The sequence below is a fragment of the Silene latifolia genome, chromosome Y, assembly GCF_048544455.1.
Source record: "Silene latifolia isolate original U9 population chromosome Y, ASM4854445v1, whole genome shotgun sequence".
Classification (NCBI taxonomy): domain Eukaryota; kingdom Viridiplantae; phylum Streptophyta; class Magnoliopsida; order Caryophyllales; family Caryophyllaceae; genus Silene; species Silene latifolia.
In genome coordinates, this window is record NC_133538.1 from 122,874,029 (window position 1) to 122,894,177 (window position 20,149).

Below are 20,149 nucleotides of genomic sequence, written 5' to 3' on the forward strand. Positions count from 1 at the left end.
AGATGGTAGCATCCTTATACCTGAGTGGTCCTGGTAAGGCACTTGGAGTATGGGGTGTTACAAATGGTATCGAGCGGCGATCCCAAAAACCTGTAACCAATAAATCCAATGAATATAGGGAGTCAATTAAAATGAACCCGGGGTAAAGGTTGTAGGAGCTAATGCAAAGACTTGGGAGACGTCCTAAAGTCGCGAACTCGCCCTACAATTTTGAACCGGTCACCATGGGATATGTGTCGGGATCGTTATGTGCATATTGTGTCTTTGTGTGTATCTATGTAGTAGTATGTTGCATGAATTGATGATGATGACGTGAATTATATGTTGGTTGATTGTAAAGCATGAAAGTATAATGATGGATACATGTAATTTGGCATGTTATAGTTATGTAAGGAAAAGTGTTTTGTCTATATATATATATATAAAGCGATGTGTAAGTATACATGTTGTTGTTGTCGTGTTGAGTAAAAGTACAAAAGGTTGGGAGTGTGAATTGAACAGTCTTTGGGTGAATGTGTTGAACGAATATGGTGGGTAAATATGTGGTATGATGGATGAATTAGTGGGAAAAGATGAATCATCGTGGTGTGATAACATGGTTCCTGATTAAGCATGTTATATAATGGAAGTTATTTTATAATGTTGTTATGCTAGTAACATGTGAATAGGGGACTTGATGTCGTGTATTTGTGATTTTGTTTACGAAAAGTGATAGAATAAAAACATGTGGGTAAGTAATAATTGGCAAGTTATATAAATTATGTGCATGATGAATGTTGTTGTTTGGCTTTTGAAAATAGTAACATATGATTATGAATACTGATTTTATGAATTTTGGACTGGTTTTGTTTGCTTGGTTGTTGTTTAAGTTGTTTGGAAGTAAAATCAAGTAGTTGTGTTTTTCGATTATAAAGAGGTTGTCTTTAAACTGTTATAACTTGAGATGCATAAATGATTTTGATGTGATTCCAATTGGAGGTGATAGCTTGTTCTTTTACGATTCTAACGATAGGTCACACGCCAAAAACGACCAAGAAATGAGTGAGTTATGACTGTTTCTGAAACCGGACAGTCTTTGAGAATTGGGGTACTCGATCGAGTATCCTTGGTACTCGATCGAGTAAGGGGGCACTCGATCGAGTACGTTAGTTACTCGATCGAGTAGCCCTGGTGATTTGTTTTACGTGCTTCTGATCTTCACCTACTCGATCGAGTAAGTCCCTTACTCGATCGAGTGGCTCAGACTCGATCTAGTGACCCTTGTTTTGGGTCATATGCTTCTCTTTTGACTTCGTTGCATATTATGTTTAATTCAAAGGCGTTATTTTGCTTCTTTATGCATTGTTTTACATGTATGTTGGTCTTGACGCGTAAGTTACCCAATTTTGTGGTGTAAAGAGTGGCACCTATGATGAGTATGAGTTCGGTGGGGAGGACATGATTTATATGTGTTGGGATTGGTAAGACTTAATTGAGGCATAGAGCATGTTGTGTGAGACGATATGAGTGACATGATTGTATGTTGAGTAATGAAAATGTAAGTGAATGTGGGCAAGGCATGATGTAAGTTTAAGGAACATGAGAATGAAAAGATTGAAAGAAAGGATGTGGATAGTAGCAACTTGAGATGTATAATAAATTATGGAGGGAGATGGCTAGAAATAGTGTTGAGTAAGAACATATGTAATGAAAGGTCGTTTGGAAATAGTGGTATATAGCGAACTTAATGGGACATGTCGCGACGTGGATTTGCAGGTAGTGACTGAGTTTGGAAATTTGTGTTATCGAGAGACGAAACTACCGTGTGATTTCCTTGGGTAATTAACGGTATTAAATGAATTCTGATTTCTAGAGATGTAAAAAGGAGATGCAATTGTTTGAACATTAAACGTTGATTCTATGGATAGATTAGTGGCAAGTGTGAGTGATAGCATAATAAGAGAAGATCCATGGTAAGAAAGAGTGAGATGATGTCGGTAGAAAATAATGGAATTTGAGTTTTGGAGTAACGAAGGGGTACATGGATTTCTAAAGAGTTAGCTAGAAGGAATAAGGAGTTGAACTATTAATTGGTATTATTGAGTGTAAAGAGAAAAGAAGGATAAAAGTAAGTTTGAGTAAAATGTTCACCGGAGTTATGTTATATAAAGGTAAGGAATCATCGAAATGTGTGATAGTATCACGAGGATGTTAGCTCAAGGTTATATAGGAGTTTCAGGACAACATGATTGATAATGAGTTTCGAGGAATTAAGGGAGTAAGAAGTTGGTGGAGTGTTGGCACGATATCTGAGATATTTGGTGGAGGGTTGGATGACAATACAAATAAGATAGTATTCGGAATAATGTTGAGGTAATTTTGTGGATGGGTTTGATGTTCGTTATTTGGAATGTTAACCAAAAATAGGAGAAAAACCATGTTATTTTGATATGAGTGTAAGAGGTTTGATATACGAGCAGTGGTGGCATTGTGGTGTTATCACTAGTGGTTAAGAGTGATGGTATATTAGAAAGGTAGCAATTCTAAAGAGGCTGATTTGGTAGGGACCTGATGTTGTGTATGATTGTGAGAGGGTATAAGATGTGGTTAGATGAGGCGGATGCTAATAGTTTAATAGTAAAGGTATGGTTATATTTGGCAAGAAGTGATGGTTGTGCGAATGGGGGAATATGTTATGAAGGGCATATGAGTTAAACTCGGGCGACAGGTAACCTTTATCGAGTGGTAACTTACGTGGTCAGGATTGACTAGTTGGTTGTGATTACGGGTCTATTATATGTGTAAATGTTTGTGTGAGGTTCTGACCTCACAAGAAGTGGTATGGTGTGATAATTATAAAGTTGTTTTATGAATGTTCTCAGTAATATATATGTTGGACACGGTAATTTAATTGAATGATATCCAAAAAGGTAATAATTTGATTAATTGACATGGCTAGTTATAATTTTATGTGTATTAATAACACATGTGTATTCCGTGAAATGGTAGAGATGATGTTCATGAGATGCTTATCTGTTTATTCATATAATATGTTGCGTTGTGATTGAGTAAAGTGGATTTGAGTAAGTTTTCTTGTCCGAAAGGTTATTTCCGAGTCAGTATTTATGGAATTGTATATAGTTGTGATGTCTATCGATGTGGTTGTGGTGCCTCGGGTGGTGATCCGGGCACGATATTTTGTGTTGTGATGCGGGTATTTTCGCACTACGGTGTGGCTGTTGGTGGCGGTGTTGTGATGCCGTCACCGGTTGTGATGGAGTAGGCGGGATGATTATGATACGAGTTTTCGAAAGTGCATACCGATTATACATAGATTGTTGTTTTGTTTCTTTGTTGTTCTTTGTGAGTTTTGGTTGAACATGTAGACAGTTGTCTTGCTTATTGATGTTTTCTTTACCAGGTTAAGTTGGGAATGAGGTAGAGTATGATATGAAATAGAGTTGAATATGTTTTCGTTGTTGTCATGGTATAATGATATTCTGTTGATGGGACACGGTTGTGAGAGGTTGTTACGAATTTTGATCTTGTTTTTCGGATGAGACATGGTAATGGAAAATGATTCGCGGAACATGTGTTGTAATGATCTGAAAGCGGCAGGTAGTTCATAATCTTTTATTGAGATAATGAGTGTAGGGTGTTGGGGGAATTAGTGTCATGTTAAGTTGTGTATGAGTTTTGCGGTAATGAAAGAAAGAACTTGAGGATCTAGTGTGCGTGTACGTAACGAGTGCGGATCGTGAGTTATGCTTCTGGGAGATAAGTGCCTTACATAGAGAGGTATGTTATTTGGCAGTAATAATGAAAAGTGGGTATGGTGATTTGCTACGAGTTTATGGTATAGGTTAGGTGCTATGCCGAATGAGTTGAGGAATGAGAAATGTTTATGTACGGGAGCCTTGGATATAAGAATAGTGAGTGTTTGGTTTATAAACGGTTATCTTTGACATGTGGTGGTAAAGAGGGTAATGAGGTATTGATAAGGTTTGGTATTAGTGAGTTACGAGGACGTAACATTTGTCTTAAGAGGAGTAGGATGCGATAAAACAGATTTTGATGGTTGTACATATGGTAATATATTCGGAAGTTGAGTCTTGATGTAGAATAAAGATCGATTCGTGTTGTGGGTGATTTTATTAAAGGCCATGACCGTGCATGTAGTAGCGTGATGTTTAGGAGTGTGAGAATATTTCGCTAGTGTTGACAGTTGGATGATGAGGTTACGAGTGTGAGTAAACTTCGAGGACGAAGTTCCTTTTAAGGGTGGTAGAATGTAACATTCCGTTTGATGTCTATGAGTGTCTTGGTATTGGGTTTGATAGTTGATGATATTATGGAGCTAGCAGCATTAGAGGATGGTAGTTGATTATGTATGGAGTTGGTGTCGTGAGAGATATATATGTGGTAGATACGATATAGTGATCATGTTGTGGAAGTAAACATAGTTAGTAGAATGGGGGTTAAGAGTTCATGTTCTATGTTCGGTCGAGTTCTTGAGTCCTTAGCTAAGTTGTTGTGTCTTGGTCGAGTCAGTATGGTTGTTTTTTATGTATGGGTTGAACTTCGGGGACGAAGTTCTTTTAAGGAGGGAAGACTGTAATACTCCGTATTTATAAGTCTTTGGGTACTCTATCGAGTAGGCCTTACTCTGTCGAGTAAGGGTGAGTTGCGTTTTAAAATAGTTTCTTTCCTGTTGGGTACTCGATCGAGTAGCTGGGGCACTCGATCGAGTAAGGGGGGTACTCGATCGAGTACCTTGGGTACTCGATCGAGTGTCCGGTTTTACGGGGAGTTTTCTCGGGTTTTGTTAATTATGCGATTAAGGTATTTAAGTTCCGTCGTCATTATTCTAAACTACCTTTACAAAACCTAAATCCCTGTTTAAGAGAGAAAGCAACAAGTTCATCTTCCTAATCGCATTCTTAGCAATTCCCGGAGTTCAGACGGTCAGTTCTTGTCGTTGTGTATACCGTTGAGTTCCTTGCGTCAAGGGTAAGTCCTACATACCAATTTTATAGCTTTTGGTTGACTTTGTTTAAACCCTAATTTTGGGATTGGGGTTTTTATGATTTGTTGTGTTGGTAGTGATTATGTGATTATGTGTATAGGAGAAGGGTTCGTAGAGGAAAGGTTTTGAGACAATTTCTAGATCGTCGATGTTTGTGTTGCATTCCGGGTAGGATTTCTACTCAGTATTAGTCCCATAATGGGATGATTGTTGATGTGTTGAAATTGATTGTTTGATATAGTAATTATATTGTGACCAATGATCGTGATTGTACAATCGTTGATAAATTCGGACGGTTGTTGATATTGTGATTGTGATTGGTTGCCTATGGTTCTCGAGATGCGTTCTCGGCTGAGTGGAGTCACTTGCGGGAGTGGCTTCACGCCCTAGTTTCGCCCTTCGTGGAACCCGCCACGGAAGGGGATGTGCACATTAATGGACAGGGTTAACGCTCACTATGTGGAGCGGGGATTTGGTGGGTGCAGTGCGGTCCCCCATCTGGCGGTGGTCCGGTGGACAGCCGGTGATTGAGATGATTGGAGTTGGTTGGTTGTGTATGTGTGACGATTAAAGTCATCTTTTATCTTATTGTATATATATATAGTGAATTGTGTGATTAGTAGTGACCCCGTTTAAATGTTTTAAAAACTGTGGTGATCCATTCGGGGGTGGTGAGCAGTTGCTTGGCAGATATATCTTGGATACGCGTGGGATCTAGCTGGGGATGGAGTCATCACATATCTGAGTCTTTAGTCTTCCGCTGTGTTTGTTAGGACAGTTCCTTTCAGTTGGTTTATAGTTGGAGAACAGTTGTATTTTGCTTACAGTTGGTTTTGTTATGTAATCGCTAAAACTTATTTAATAAAGTATGTTTCTTCATTGTCTTATGATTATCATGCCTCGGGTAACCGAGATGGTAGCATCCTTATACCTGAGTGGTCCTGGTAAGGCACTTTGAGTATGGGGGTGTTACAAATAAGGATGGAGATGACAAATAAGATTTTAAGTCTTGAAAGGCTGACTCATGTTCATCCGTCCAATGAAACTGTTTATTTTTTCTGAGCAGGTTGTAAAATGTTTTACACCTTTCAGAGGATCTAGATATGAACCGGTTCAGGGCAGCTACCCGGCCTGTCCATTTCTGAATATCTTTGACAGACTTGGGTGACTGAAGTTCCGGGATAGCTTTTATCTATTCTGGGCTGGCTTCTATATCTCTCTTCGTAATCCTGTATCCAAGGAACTTACCTGCAGAAACTCCAAAGTGGCATTTTGCAGGGTTGAGCTTCATGTTGTATTTTTCCAATATTTCGAATGCTACTTACAAATGCTTTACATGATCTTCTGCATTTTTGGAATTTATCACCATGTCGTCTATGTAGACTTCCATGGTATCGCCTATTTGATCTTTGAACATCCTGTTGACCAGGCGGTGGTACGTTGCCCCTGCATTCTTCAGGCCGAAAGGCATGGCACTGTAACAGTATATGCCTCGGTCTGTAATGAATGCAGTGCTCTCCTGGTCCGCAGGGTGCATTTTTATTTGATTGAATCCACTGGAGGCATCCATGAATGTCAGCATCTCATGCCCTGTTGTGGCGTCTACCATGGCATCAATATGTGGCAAAGGAAATGGGTCCTTGGGACAGGCTTTGTTTAGGTCAGTCTAATCTAAACAGACTCTCCATTTTCCATTCTTTTTCTGCACAACAACCACGTTAGCCAGCCACTCAGGGTATATTACTATCCTGATCATTCCCATATCCAGGAGTTTTTCCACTTCTTCGTTGATTATGGCATTTCTCTCAGCGGAAAATTTTCGTCTTTTCTGTTATATAGGCTTAAAAGATGGATCAATATTAATTTTGTGTGTAATTATATCAGCACTTATTCCAGTCCTATCAAAATGAGACCAAGCAAACCAAGTTGATTTATTTTTAAGGAATTTTACCAGTTCGGGCCTGACACTATCTGGAGCGTCAGATCCTACTAGAACATACCTGTCAGGGTACTCAGGGTCTAGGATTACCTGATCTGTTTTCATTCTGGGAGGTGCTATATAAGTGCTCCTGATAGGGTACAGTAATTGTTATGCAAGGGACTTACCTGCCTTGGACGGTTTTAAAGCTGTTGTATAGCATTCTTGGGCTGTCTTGTGATCTCCTTTGATTTTGGCTATGCTCCAATCTGTTGGTATCTTGATACACTGGTGATAGGTCAATGACACAGCTTTAACATTATGAATCCAGGGTCTGCCCAGGATTGCATTGTAGGATGAAAAGCAATCTAGGACTCCAAATTTCTCATAGGATGAGACTCCTTCAACGTAGGTTGGGAGGTGGATTTCTCCTAATGTGCTTCTGGTTTCTCCACTGAACCCTACCAAAACGCTGGATTTTTTGGTGATTTGGTCCTCATTGATTTTCATGGCTTTTAGCACGTCAAGCATGATTAGGTTTACTGAGCTGCCTCCATCTACTAGGATCCTTCTTACTGTGCCGGTTCCAATCTACATAGAAATTACCAGGCCATCATGATGAATATCAGGGATACCTACCAGGTCACAATCACTGAAAGTGATTGTTGGGACATGATCCGGTTTGTAGGGTGATGTGATCCTTGGCGTCCTGGCTATCTTTTTTGCTGCTGAACTAGTAAGGCCGCATATTTCTGACCCACCAGATATGAATTTTACTTCATAGATTGGGGTGGTGGAGGAAGGTTGCGATCCTGCTTATGTTCCTGGTTCTCTTTGCCTTGGTCTGCATTCCTTCCTTTCGTCTTGATCAGGTCTTTCAGGTTATCCAGATTTCAGCAGATAAGCCACTTCTTTCCTCAGGGTGAAGCAGTCATCCGTTATGTGTCCAACGTCCATGTGGAATTCGCACCATTTGGAATTATCTCTCCTAGGGTTAGGATTTTCCACCTTTATGGGCCATCTGACCACTGGTCCCATGTTGTCAAGCCTTTGGATTAACCCTGCAATATCAACACTGAAGTTATGCTCAGAAATAGGTGAAAAAATTTTAGCCTTACCTTGATACTCATGTGCCAGGTTGACTTCTGAATGGTCTGGCCTGGAATATGGAGTAGGTCTGTAATTGTTCCCTTTGTTGCTTTTCCTATTGCTCTTTTCATAGTCTTTTGGTCCACTGGATGATCCGAGTTTGTAGCTCTTGTCTTCTTCCAGCCTGATAAAAGCAAGGGTTTTGGCATGGACATCTTCGAAGGTATGGCAGGGATACTTAGTGAGCTCGTTGTATAAGTCACTATGAGGTAGCAACCCCTGCCTGAATGCTTCCACTGCTGTTCCAACGTCACACCTGGGAATGGATACTTTTTCTTTGTTGAATCTTGCAAGGAATGTCCTGAGAGTTTCATCAGGCTTCTCTGTAATCCTGTAAATATCACTGGATCGCTTCTCCAACTCCCTGCTACTCGCAAACTGCTGGTTGAAGTTGTTGATCAGGTTGGCAAAAGAATGGATGCTCCCAGTTGGCAGGTTGATGTACCATTGTAGAGCAAGTCCTGTCAGGGTTGTTCCAAATCCCTTACACATGTAAACTTGTCTGAACTCGTTGGGAATGGATGCTGCTAACATTTTTTGTTTGTAAAGGGCCACATGATTTTGTGGATCCGTGGTTCCATCATAGATTTTCATAGATGGGACCACAAATTTTTTGGGCAAGTCCACCTTTACTATTTCGTCTATGAAAGGCGAATCAGCATAGCTGTCAGGGGCAGATTCTTCTAAACTGGCAGGTACTCCAGGTATCTTGTCGAATTTTTCATTGAGCTTCTTGATTTCCTGGACTACTGCCATCATGATGGCTGCTGCAGACTCATCAGGTTTTCCGTCGTCATTTTTTGACTCACCATCGTCATCAGCATTGATGAATTTGGAACCACTTGGGCTCCCAAAACTGGAAAAATCAATGTTTTTGATAATTGATGCAAACGGTGTTCCTGGCTGGAATCTAGAGCCTGCTCCTTGGGTTTTTTCCAATTTTTGTTTCAGAGCTAACTCAGATTCTCTTAATTGTAGGATTTCAGCCTCAGTTTGGGCTACTTTTTCTTTCAAGCTTTCCAACTCAGCTACTTATTAGAGGGCTGCATTCAATTGTTCTTCAACGGTAGACTGGGCCATTTTTATAGGATATTTGAATTTTTGTAAGATAAGGAAAAAATATTTAAAGAGCTAGATGCCCCACGGTGGGTGCCAATTATTTTGTGTGGATTTTGCGCAGGGCGAAATCAGGTCAGGGAAGATTTAGGTAGGGTTAACTAGCTCTAGTTAGTCTGTAAATCAGGTCGTCAGGGTGAAACGCAAAAGTGAAAGTATAACAGAAAGAACAATAATAAGACAAAGAATTTTGTACGTGGAAAATCCTTAAATGGGAAAAAACTACGGGCACCAAGCCGGGAGAGGATTTCACTATTATATTGAGTATTTAGCACAATGGGACGTAATTATCTCAAAAGTTGTGTAAGAATATTGTATGCTAGAGTTTGTCTTGTATATGTCTTCCTTCCTCAAATGATTTCCAAATGCTTCTTATATAATCATTTGCTGAACGGCAGGTAAATCTCTTCATAAATGCTAAATATTCGGTATTAATTACCCGTAATAATATTCATTATTACGTCCTTAATTACTGCTTTAATTGCTGAATCTTCCCATTTAATGTTGTGCGCGTAAGCTTCTTATAATATGATCTCCTGGTCTGATATCGTCCTGATATTTTGACCGTTGTCCTCTCCATGGCCTGGCGCCTATCTTCATGTGTCCTGACACCTTGACATCCTGACACCCTGTCAGTTAGTCCAAGGCAAGATATTGATCAGGGATATCTGCGAATTTTCAGGCCAACAGTTTCATAGTATTTTATCCTCTTTTGCGGTTTACTACAATTTTATATAACTATTTGCAGAAAGAGAGTATTTGGTACTAAAATATGCGGACGACCTAAGCGGATATGAAAAGATAAGAAGACGAAGCTAAAAGTGATGCGAACCAGCCAGCACAAGTAGATACAACACTCGAATACGGAAATGATTACCTAAGGCTTATCGTATTAAGTTGGCATGTGTGTATCATTAGCAAAAAAGCCCATTTAAAATTAAGTATGGGCTCTTAAGAAATTAAGAGAATCAGCTAGGCAAGCACGTAAGTAGGTTTTACTTTAAAAATGAGTAGTTTTGTTGGCACTTTTTACTTTGTTCGTTCTTTGACGGGGACTATACTCTTCTTTGCGACGGTTTCTGTTGTTTTTACCCTTTCTCATTAATTTCAAGACTAAGTTTTTCTCTCACTTTTTCTTTCTTCTTAATTTAATTATGCATTTAGTTATTCTTTTATTCTGTTTAATTCAATTTATGAGTAGTTAATGTCCCTTGCTAGGATTTAGGGGAGTGGTTATAAGACGGTCTTAATTAGTGATTAGGTCCGGCATTAATATGTTTATGTGTTGTTAATTTTAGCATCTAATAGCATTTAATTGGTTAAGTCGACGTAATTAATTATTTGACCCGGGAAACTTTGACCTAGATCGAAAGATTGGAAGAAAATAGACCTGCTACAAACAATAGACCATTATAATTAGAGTGAAAGCTAGATTAGTACTCTAGGGCGAATAGCGGACCGGAAGGACCTTTTCGTTACCCCTCAGACCGTATTTATGCCGACCGTTGACCTTACCTTGATCGTTGTTGACCGTGGTGACCCGAAATCCTGGCCTTTTCTTCCTATTATTTGAAATCCTTTTTGCTACATTTATTCCCTCTTTGCTTGTTATTTTAGTTGATAGACAAAACCATTCAACCCCCAAAATTTGTGACTCAGACGGACTTATAATTAGCAAATAGAACACAATTGTCTCCCCGTGGATACGATCCCAACTTCCTATAATACATTAGTTTAGGCCAGTGGGTTTATCTTTGATGGGTGTGCAGTTTAGCCTGTCAAATTTTGGCGCCGTTGCCGGGTAGACGGTTTTGATTTACTGTTGGTTATTTGGTTTTGTTCTAGTTTATGTTTCTTGTTTTTATTATTTCTATTTGTTTATTTAATCTCCACCATCATGACCATCTCATACTTTCAACAATTCGAAAATGAACCTTGCATATTTATTGGGATAGACTTGAGTGTTTCATTAATCGTTTCATTTGTCAACCTGCTTTTCAACTTGATATTTGGGAGGTGTGTCACATAATTTATGATGGTGTCGATGATGCGACACGGGCTAGAATTGAGGGAAATTGTGAAGGTATGTTTAATTACATGCCTTATGAGGAGCGTTGGGAACTCCTTAAATTTTTAGCCCGAAAGAGTAGTGAGGAGTCAGAGATGAGGTGGAATGCTGGAGTGGCGAAGATTGAGGCGGAGCTTAAAAAGCTTATCGATATACTAGCTTTAGATCAATACAAACATGATACTTCATGTGAGTTGGATATTAAAGTTGATTCCCCACCCTCAATTGACCATGTTTTGAGTGACTCGGTTATGTCTATTAGAGATGAAATAGACCTCTTTGATGATGATGATTATATATGTATGCATAACCGTGACTCAATCTATTTGACTTTGTCATCTTTTTTTTTTGGTGTAATGTGAGCATTTTTATATTTCAATAAACCAAAACATACATTAGTTCAGCATACAGTTTTGCAACTTCTTATACGACTAACAATTACAAAGACAAGACTATAAAGTAATTATCCCTATCCTTTGTAACCACTCCTTATCTGAAATCCGAGTTGGGACTGAAATGCAACCTCTTAACCGAATTATCACCAGCTTCTTAACAACTTCCCCAATGTAGTCTGTTTTTTTCAGATTCAGTTCCAATCTGCACCTGTTTTGTCATCTCACAAAGAAGACATGGGTGAGACTTTCCCTTGTGAGAAAGATGATTTGTTGAAAGAGTTTTCTTGCGAGCTTCTTGTTTTAAGCCATTTGGATTGTGACCCATGTTTAGAGGTTTCTACAAGTGATTCATAGGAAGCTCAAGTGGATACTATAAAAGCGGCTCTTTTAGGTAATGGGTATGACTGTTGAAGAAATTGAAAGGCTTAAAGATTGATTGTTATTCAATGAAGAAAGACGTCGTTAGGGTACAACATATATACTATGTACTCTACATAATATTAGGATATACTTCCTAATATATCTCCTAAATAAGAGAAACAAAATAAAAAAAAGATATGATACTATATGGTATAACCGAATATTCTAAGAATATCGCATAATATTTTCTCAATACTCCCCCTCAAGTTGAAGTGGCTGGTAAGACAACTCCCAACTTGGACTGAAGATATCGAAAAGCATCTCCTACCAAGGCTTTCGTGAAAAGTTCCGCGACTTGTTCTTTACTTCACACGTGGTACATTGTAATCGTACCTTGGACCAAGTGATGTCAAATGAAATGACAATCTATTTCAATGTGTTTAGTCCGATCATGAAAAACTGGATTTTTTGCTATGTGTAAGGCCGCTTGATTGTCACAAAAGAGAGTCATGGGTCGAGTATGATCAATGCCCAAAGAATTAAGAAAAGATTTAACCCAAATAACTTCACTAGTAAGGTCTGCCAAGGCCCGATATTCCGCTTCTGCCGATGACTTCGCAACTGTCGTTTGCTTCTTAGCCTTCCACGAAATAGGTGAACTACCCAAGGCTACATAATAACCGGTAATTGACCGTCGTGGCAAGGGACATTTAGCATAATCTGAATCCGAAAAACCTCTAACATGTAGATCACATTCTCGGTTTAGGACGATTCCTTTATCAGGTGCTCCTTTAATATAACGAACGGTTCTCAACACATCATCCAAATGTTCTTGGCGTGGAGCATGGACAAATTGGGAAAGAATATGCACGGCATAAATCAAATCGGGGCGCGTAATTGTTAAGTAAATAAGCTTGCCGACTAACCGCCTATATTTTATAGGATCATTCAAAAGGCGTCCTGTAGCTAGGGATAGATTATGATTTGGTTGTATAGGTGTATCAATTGGTTTCGCATTTTCCAACCCTGCTTCCTTCACAATGTTAATATCATATTTACGTTGGCTAAGAAACAACCCCTTTGAACCCGGTGCTACTTCGATACCTAAAAAATACTTAAGCCTACCAAGATCCTTTATGCCAAAACTACGGTGGAGAAACTCTTTTAGTCGTCTACTAGCATTCTCATTGTCACTTACATCTATCATGTCATCCACATAAACAAGAACTCCAAGAAAAACTCCATTTTTGTTGTAAGTAAAAAGAGAATAATCTGCCAAGGATTGTTCAAAACCATACCTCGCTTGAGACCGTACAATGACTTGTTGAGCTTACAAACTCTATTTGTGCTCCCTTTCTCGAATCCCGGTGGCATTTTCATGTATACCTCTTCATTTAAATCGCCATGGAGGAAAGCGTTGTTTACGTCCAATTGAGCAATGGACCATCCTTTGGCAACGACAACTGCTAATAAACAACGAACACTCGTCATCTTCGCAACTGGCGTAAAGGTTTCATGGTAGTCAACGCCTTCAATTTGTGCGTATCCTTGCGCCACGAGCCAGGCTTTATATCTTTCAATGGTGCCATCTGCCTTATATTTAACTTTGTAAACCCATCAGCAACCAATGGGTCGCTTTCCTTTCGGCAACTCAACAATTGTCCACGTTCCATTCTTTTCTAGAGCTTTATACTCTTACAACATCGCCTCTCGCCATTCGGGAATCGGTGCAGCCTCGGTATAATGTTGAGGCTCGACAATTTCGTCAATTTTGCTCAAAAAACACCTGTGATTGTTAGAAAAACAACTCGTAGTGACATAATTAACCAAAGGAAAATGGGTACCTTTCTTTGCGGATTTTGATTGGCCCGGGGGACCTGAAGTTGCGGGGTCGATGATTCGGGTCGACTTGCAATAGTAGTCTTTCTTCCATTGAGGTTTGAACTTGTCCCGTGCACCACGTCCCATTGGTACTTCACTGGTTTCATTTTCTTGGTTTTGTGTCTCTGTTTCTTGGTTTTGTGTTTTTTCCACATTTTCATCACAAATTGGAATTTCATTTGCACTTAATTCGTGATGCTCATAGGAGTTCTCAATAAAAAAACTCTTCTAAATTAGCACTTTGGGTATCAACTATTGGTTGGGTGACTTGACTATCATTTGCTTCATTTTCAACAGTGGCATTTATATCAACAAATGGAAAAACATGTTCCTAAAACGTCACGTCTCGACTCTCAAAAATACGGCGCCGTTTTAGATCAAACACTCTCCATCTTTTCTTGCTTGACGGATACCCAACAAAAATTCAACGTAATCCTCGCTCTTTGAATTTATCTCTCGGTTTTTCCTTATTGTGTACGTAACACAAACTTCCGAAGGCTCTTACATTTTCATGATTCGGTATTTGGCCATATAATACTTCATAAGGTGTTTGGCCATTCAAAGCATGGGTAGGAGTTCTATTTATTAAATAGGCAGCGGTGACAATACACTCCCCCCAAAACTCGATAGGTAAGTTACCTTGAAAACGTAAAGCTCGGGCTTTTTCCAAGATATGTCTATGTTTCCGTTCCACTCGCTCGTTCTGCTGAGGTGTATCAACATTACTAGTTTGAAAAACAATTCCATGTTCATTGTAATATTCCTTCAATGGTCCGGAAAGGAATTCCATTCCATTGTCACTTTGGATAATTTTTACTTGTTTTTCAAACTGAGTTTTTACCATATTGCAAAAATTGATCATTAATTGATTTACCTCACCTCTGTCTTTCATAAGATAAACCCAAACAGCTCTACTTTTGTCGTCTACAATGGTAAGAAAATAATGAGCTCCACTCAAACTTTTAATACGATAACCACCCAAATGTCACAGTGAATAAGACCAAATAAAACACTATTGCTTTTATTATTCAACTTAAAACTGGATCGTGTCTGTTTATCCCTACAACACGGGTCGCAAATGTCTTTTGAATTCCAAATTAAATCAAAACCAATTAAACTAGAGAAAAGAGGCAAGATACTACTTGTAACACCCCCATTTATTCAGGAGCCTTTAGCTAGACATTCCCAAATAAATAGGAGCGTTACCATCTCGGTTTCCCGAGGTAGTGAATAACAAAGTACAACAAACCAAAGTACTTTACATTAAAACTTTAGTGAATACATGTTTGTTCCGGGTGTAATTCCGGAGCAGGATTGTGACCACTTGGGCTTGTAGAATGATGTCGTTGCTTGTCTCTTCCTTTCACTCTCTCCTGTAAAGATGAACAAACTGAGGGCTCGGCTTGGTACCGAGCGTACTCACTCCGACGCTCAAGTCAGTAAACTTAGAGGGATAAGTTGTGTGTTGAACTTGGCAAAGTATATTGTAGATAGATAAGGGAGTTTATACCAGATATTTCCGTCCGTTTCTCAATGAGAGATGATGAGTATTTATAGACTTTCACCTTTTGTCACGTAGTGGCCAAGTGGCCAAGTGGCGTAGCAGGTGAAAAGACTGTTTTACCCTTGGCCGAGGGACCCATGACAGGCCGGCAGGCCTGGTTGACTCCATGCCGAGGGGACTGGATGTGAGTACGCGGATATGCCTCTCGGCCGGCTAGTTGCCGAGCCGAGACCCAAGTGACAGGCCGACAGACTTTGTCGGTTAGGCTGTTAATATGTTGACTTGCTGTCTTTTTAGCTTTGATCTTGCTCAATATGTTGACTCGGTCAGCGGGTGCAGAATATGCCCCATCATGTTTATTACAATTTGACTAACTAAAACTTAATATAAAATAATTACAACTCGCAGTGGAAATAAATAAAGTGATATAATTGTTCTATGTGATCTAGACTTTAGCTATGGTCTAAGTCGAGCTCTCATCCCAATGCTCCCGAGTCAGCTAATCTTTAGTACCTGTCAAATCTGCTCCCCATAAAACGGTTCACCGTAGGTGTTCACGAATACACAGTCAACCGCGAGGTTGAGTAGGAATAAATACTAACAACAAAAACATACGATAACAATCCCAATTTCCTTTTTACATTGCACAACCCCCTGACAACGTGTTACTCCCTTTTACTTAGCACACTTAAGCCAAGTTCTACTCATTACACTAATCATCCCGCCAATCCCTGGCCGGGGCAGCCTCAACCCGAAGGTGAGTAAACACACACTACATTACCAAAAGGTAATTTCTGCCTCAACATATAGTTGAGTAATATCTACCAGATGGCCTGCAGACCAATCTGGGGCCTGCCTCGAGTAAACACGATAAATATCGTCTGCCAGAATAAATCTGAAATACGTCACCCGAAGGCTCTTACACGACGTCTACCAATATAACCTCCATAATAATTTACATCACCACGAAGGGATGTCTGCCAATATTAAACTGAATAACCGATGCAATAACAGTAACTCCATCATAACTAATCCAACCAACATTTACAGTATAATTCTCCCCTCCAACAATTTCAATGATATCAACCAACACAATTCTCATATGATCAATTCACTTTAATATAAATCATCCAACAAACATTATCGAGTAAAAGTTGATTAGGATTTATCCCTATCTGATAAGCAATTCCACTTAAGCAGCTCAAGAAATCCAATAAACAAAGCACACGAACCCGATTAACAATTCTTCACAAATCGTCACCTAACAAAACATTATAATTATTCCCTTATTAATAGAAATTCATTATTCATTATTCTCATCCTTTATAATTAAACTTATAATTATTATTTATAAATTATCTTTATTCAAATTAATTATTTATTACTATTATAATTAAAGGTTACGATATTAAAAACCCGCCTATGAAACAAACCCGAGTCACCCGAATTACCCACTTAAAACCCGTCACAACAACATCCAATACCCAAAACCCGCGTCCAAAATAAAAGTATAAACTTGACAAACACTTAGTCAAACACGGTATAACCCGTGTCTCACACACCACCTAACCTACCTACCTCCTCCCTACACCACCGTCCTCCCAAACACCCACTCACCACCCATCAAACAACCACCAGCAGCCCAAAAACCCGTGCCTTAACTCCCTTCTCCACTCACCATTAACAACCAACCACCCGCCTCCACCGTGTATAAAACCTACCACCACGACTAATACAGCCACTCCCACACCTAGCAGCCACCACCACAGCCACCCTTGGTCTAAGTCGGTTCCAACGGTACCATCCAAACTCACTATTGGTCAGAAACTATCCACAGTAACCGTCCCAACACACCCACGACACTATCCCCTATTTTGTGAAATTCCGGCCAACCACCACGCTAACCACCATCCCAGACCAGCCTATGACCACCACTATCACCGACTAACCCCCACGAACCCAACCAACCCAGGCCCGAGTCAAATAAGTCACGAGTAGGTGTATAAAACAGGTTTCATGCGAAAACAACAACTACCCTTTTCCCGCAACTCCGGCAAGGTAACCACCCAATTCACCGCCTTTACCCATCCCTGACCACCGACGGTGACCTACGCAGCCTCATGTACCATCCTAACCCAACCCAGATCCATCACGATTTGCATATGGGTTCAATACAGTATAGTAAACGTGTTAAACAACACCCGCAACCACCACATAAAACCCCCTGAAAACACCCTCTCCCGTCGGTCAACGGTGGTCAACGGTGGGTCTGGCCATTCCTTGATGTCCCACGGTCAAGGTCACGGTCAAAACAAGTCATATGGTGGTCTAGTTTACGAGTTATAACATAGCAAAGTATATACATGAGACGGTCTGAGAATATTACTTTGAGACGATAAAAGACGATAAATTCCTTTCTATTCCCCTTCCTATTCTCCCTCTCTCTCTTTATAAATTATTTTCCAGATTTGTTGAATAATAAGGAGCATTGTTTGAGGTTTCATCTATTTATATTGGTAGGCTAAGGTTATAAGGAATCAATTTGGAAATATAAAATATAATAATTATTATTATTAGTAATTATCCGATCCCGACAATTAATCAACCAATTTACGCAACATATATAGTCGACCCAAGCCCTATAGCACATGACCCAACTCTAGTCCCGTCTTTCTTTATTATTTTATTTATTTAATTACCGTCGCATAACAAATATTATTACTATAAATACAATTACTATCATTATTATTACTACTATTCTTATTATTATTATTATCGTATTACTATTATTATTATAACATAATAATCATTCACTATTACCATATAAATTATCGTATATTATTATTACCCAATTACCATTCCGACCCATTACTCTATTATTCTATTATTTTATTATATCATTCCGTCTTATTCACAATTATTAATTATAACCGTCACAATCAATTATTCGAATTACGTAAATTAGTTATATAAATTTCACTAAACTACGAGGTATTACACTACTCGAAGTATAGCCGAGTCTTTTATGCCAAATTCGTGCATCCCCATTAGTTCCAACTTGAGCCACTAAAACGTCTCGACTTGCCTTGAAATAATACACCCTGTCTTCATGGTCACCCCGTCCAATCTTCATCCTCGTAGACAGGTCATGTATCACACAATGATTAGTATAAAAGGTCACTATGCAATTGTTTTCTTTTACGAGTTGTTGTACTGAAATCAAATCACATGTTAATGACAGAACATAAAGAACATCCTCAAGAATAAAATTATCATTCAAAACGACTCTGTCGTGTTCATGGGCAACAATATTCGAACCATCAGGGAGGCCTACTGTCGACGGCTTACGACTATGAATATTTTCTAGCAAATGTCGTCGACCCGTCATGTGATACGATGCACCAGTGTCGATGAGCCAACTATCACAATTCATATTGTTCATACATGTGTTCGATTTGCTACCTTCACTTTTCGCCAAAAGGGTACGGAGTTGAGTTAATTCCTCCTTGGTCAGACTTTGCGTGCTGCCATCATCAACAACACCCGCAGCATTCGCCCTCTGGTAGCCTCCACGGTTTCCACGGCCTCTGCCACGCCGTCCACGGCCTCTACCCCTTCCTTGGTTCCCTGGTTTGTCCCAGCAAAATTCTTCAGTGTGCCATGGCTTCCCACAGTACCCACAATGAAACACACATGTTCATCCTTCTCAGATGGGCTACTGTTTCCCCGACCACGTCCTGCTCCTTCTGTTATCTTAGCCGCCATAGCCGAGGTTACTTCGAGTACTTCTTATTTTCCTTTGGTCACTGCCTTATGCCTTTCTTCTCTCAATACTAGAGCATATGCTCTACTTAAAGACGTAATTTCATCGTCCATTAATAAATTTGACCGAATGTCGCCATAGAGACTAGTGTCAAGCCCCATAAGAAACTGGTGCACCTTCTCCTCTTCACGCTCTTTGAGAATTTCGGAGGCCGTGCCACAAGTGCACGGAGGAACCTTGCTGTAACTTGCTAATTCGTCCCAAATCGTAATTAGGTTGGTGTAATATTGGACCACGGATTGGTCTTTCTTTTGCTTACACTCACATAACTCGGATTTTAATTGATGGACCCTTGGGGCGTTACCACCAGCATAGCGTTCCCTTAACTCCTTCCAAACCTCCATCACGTTTCTGAAAAACCAATACTAGCGTGTAAATCTTCATCAATAGAGCACCTTATCCATGCCTTAAGCATAGCATTACACTGTCACCATGCTACGGCTTCAAAGGATTCTTCCTGACCTTTGGGCGTGACGGGCTTCTTATTAGTTCTCTCAATGAAGGCCAATTTGTTTTTCGCATCTAGAGCGGTCTTCACTGCATCTGCCCATAAATCATAATTTTCTCCATTAAATTTCTTTGGGGTTAATGATAAACTGGGATTTTCATTTGAGTGGAGATATAACGGGGAAGATGGTGGAATATGCTCTGCTTTTGCAACAGTCTCGTTTTTTGTCATGACTGTAAATTAGTTTGGTATGATATTGTGGTGTTTTTGTTTGGAAAAAAAAAAATAGGATCAAAGAACTCTCTCTGTTGCCATGAAGAAATTGAAAGGCTTAAAGATTGATTGTTATTCAATGAAGAAAGATGTCGTTAGGGTACAACATATATACTATGTACTCTACATAATATTAGGATATACTTCCTAATATATCTCCTAAATAAGAGAAACAAAATAAAAAAAAGATATGATACTATATGGTATAA

General features: G+C 39.5%; 1 protein-coding gene across 1 annotated transcript; it reads right to left on the bottom strand.

Moving 5' to 3' along the window:
• Positions 1-19,185: 19,185 nt before the first annotated feature.
• Positions 19,186-19,563, bottom strand: LOC141628838 (uncharacterized). Its single transcript, XM_074441932.1, has one exon. It carries the CDS (start codon positions 19,561-19,563, stop codon positions 19,186-19,188), a length of 378 nt encoding a protein of 125 aa, XP_074298033.1.
• Between the last annotated feature and the right edge of the window lie 586 nt (positions 19,564-20,149).

Bases quoted from the DNA above. Each gene is read 5' to 3' on its own strand.
- LOC141628838 (XM_074441932.1), bottom strand. From the start codon at position 19,563: ATGGAGGTTTGGAAGGAGTTAAGGGAACGCTATGCTGGTGGTAACGCC.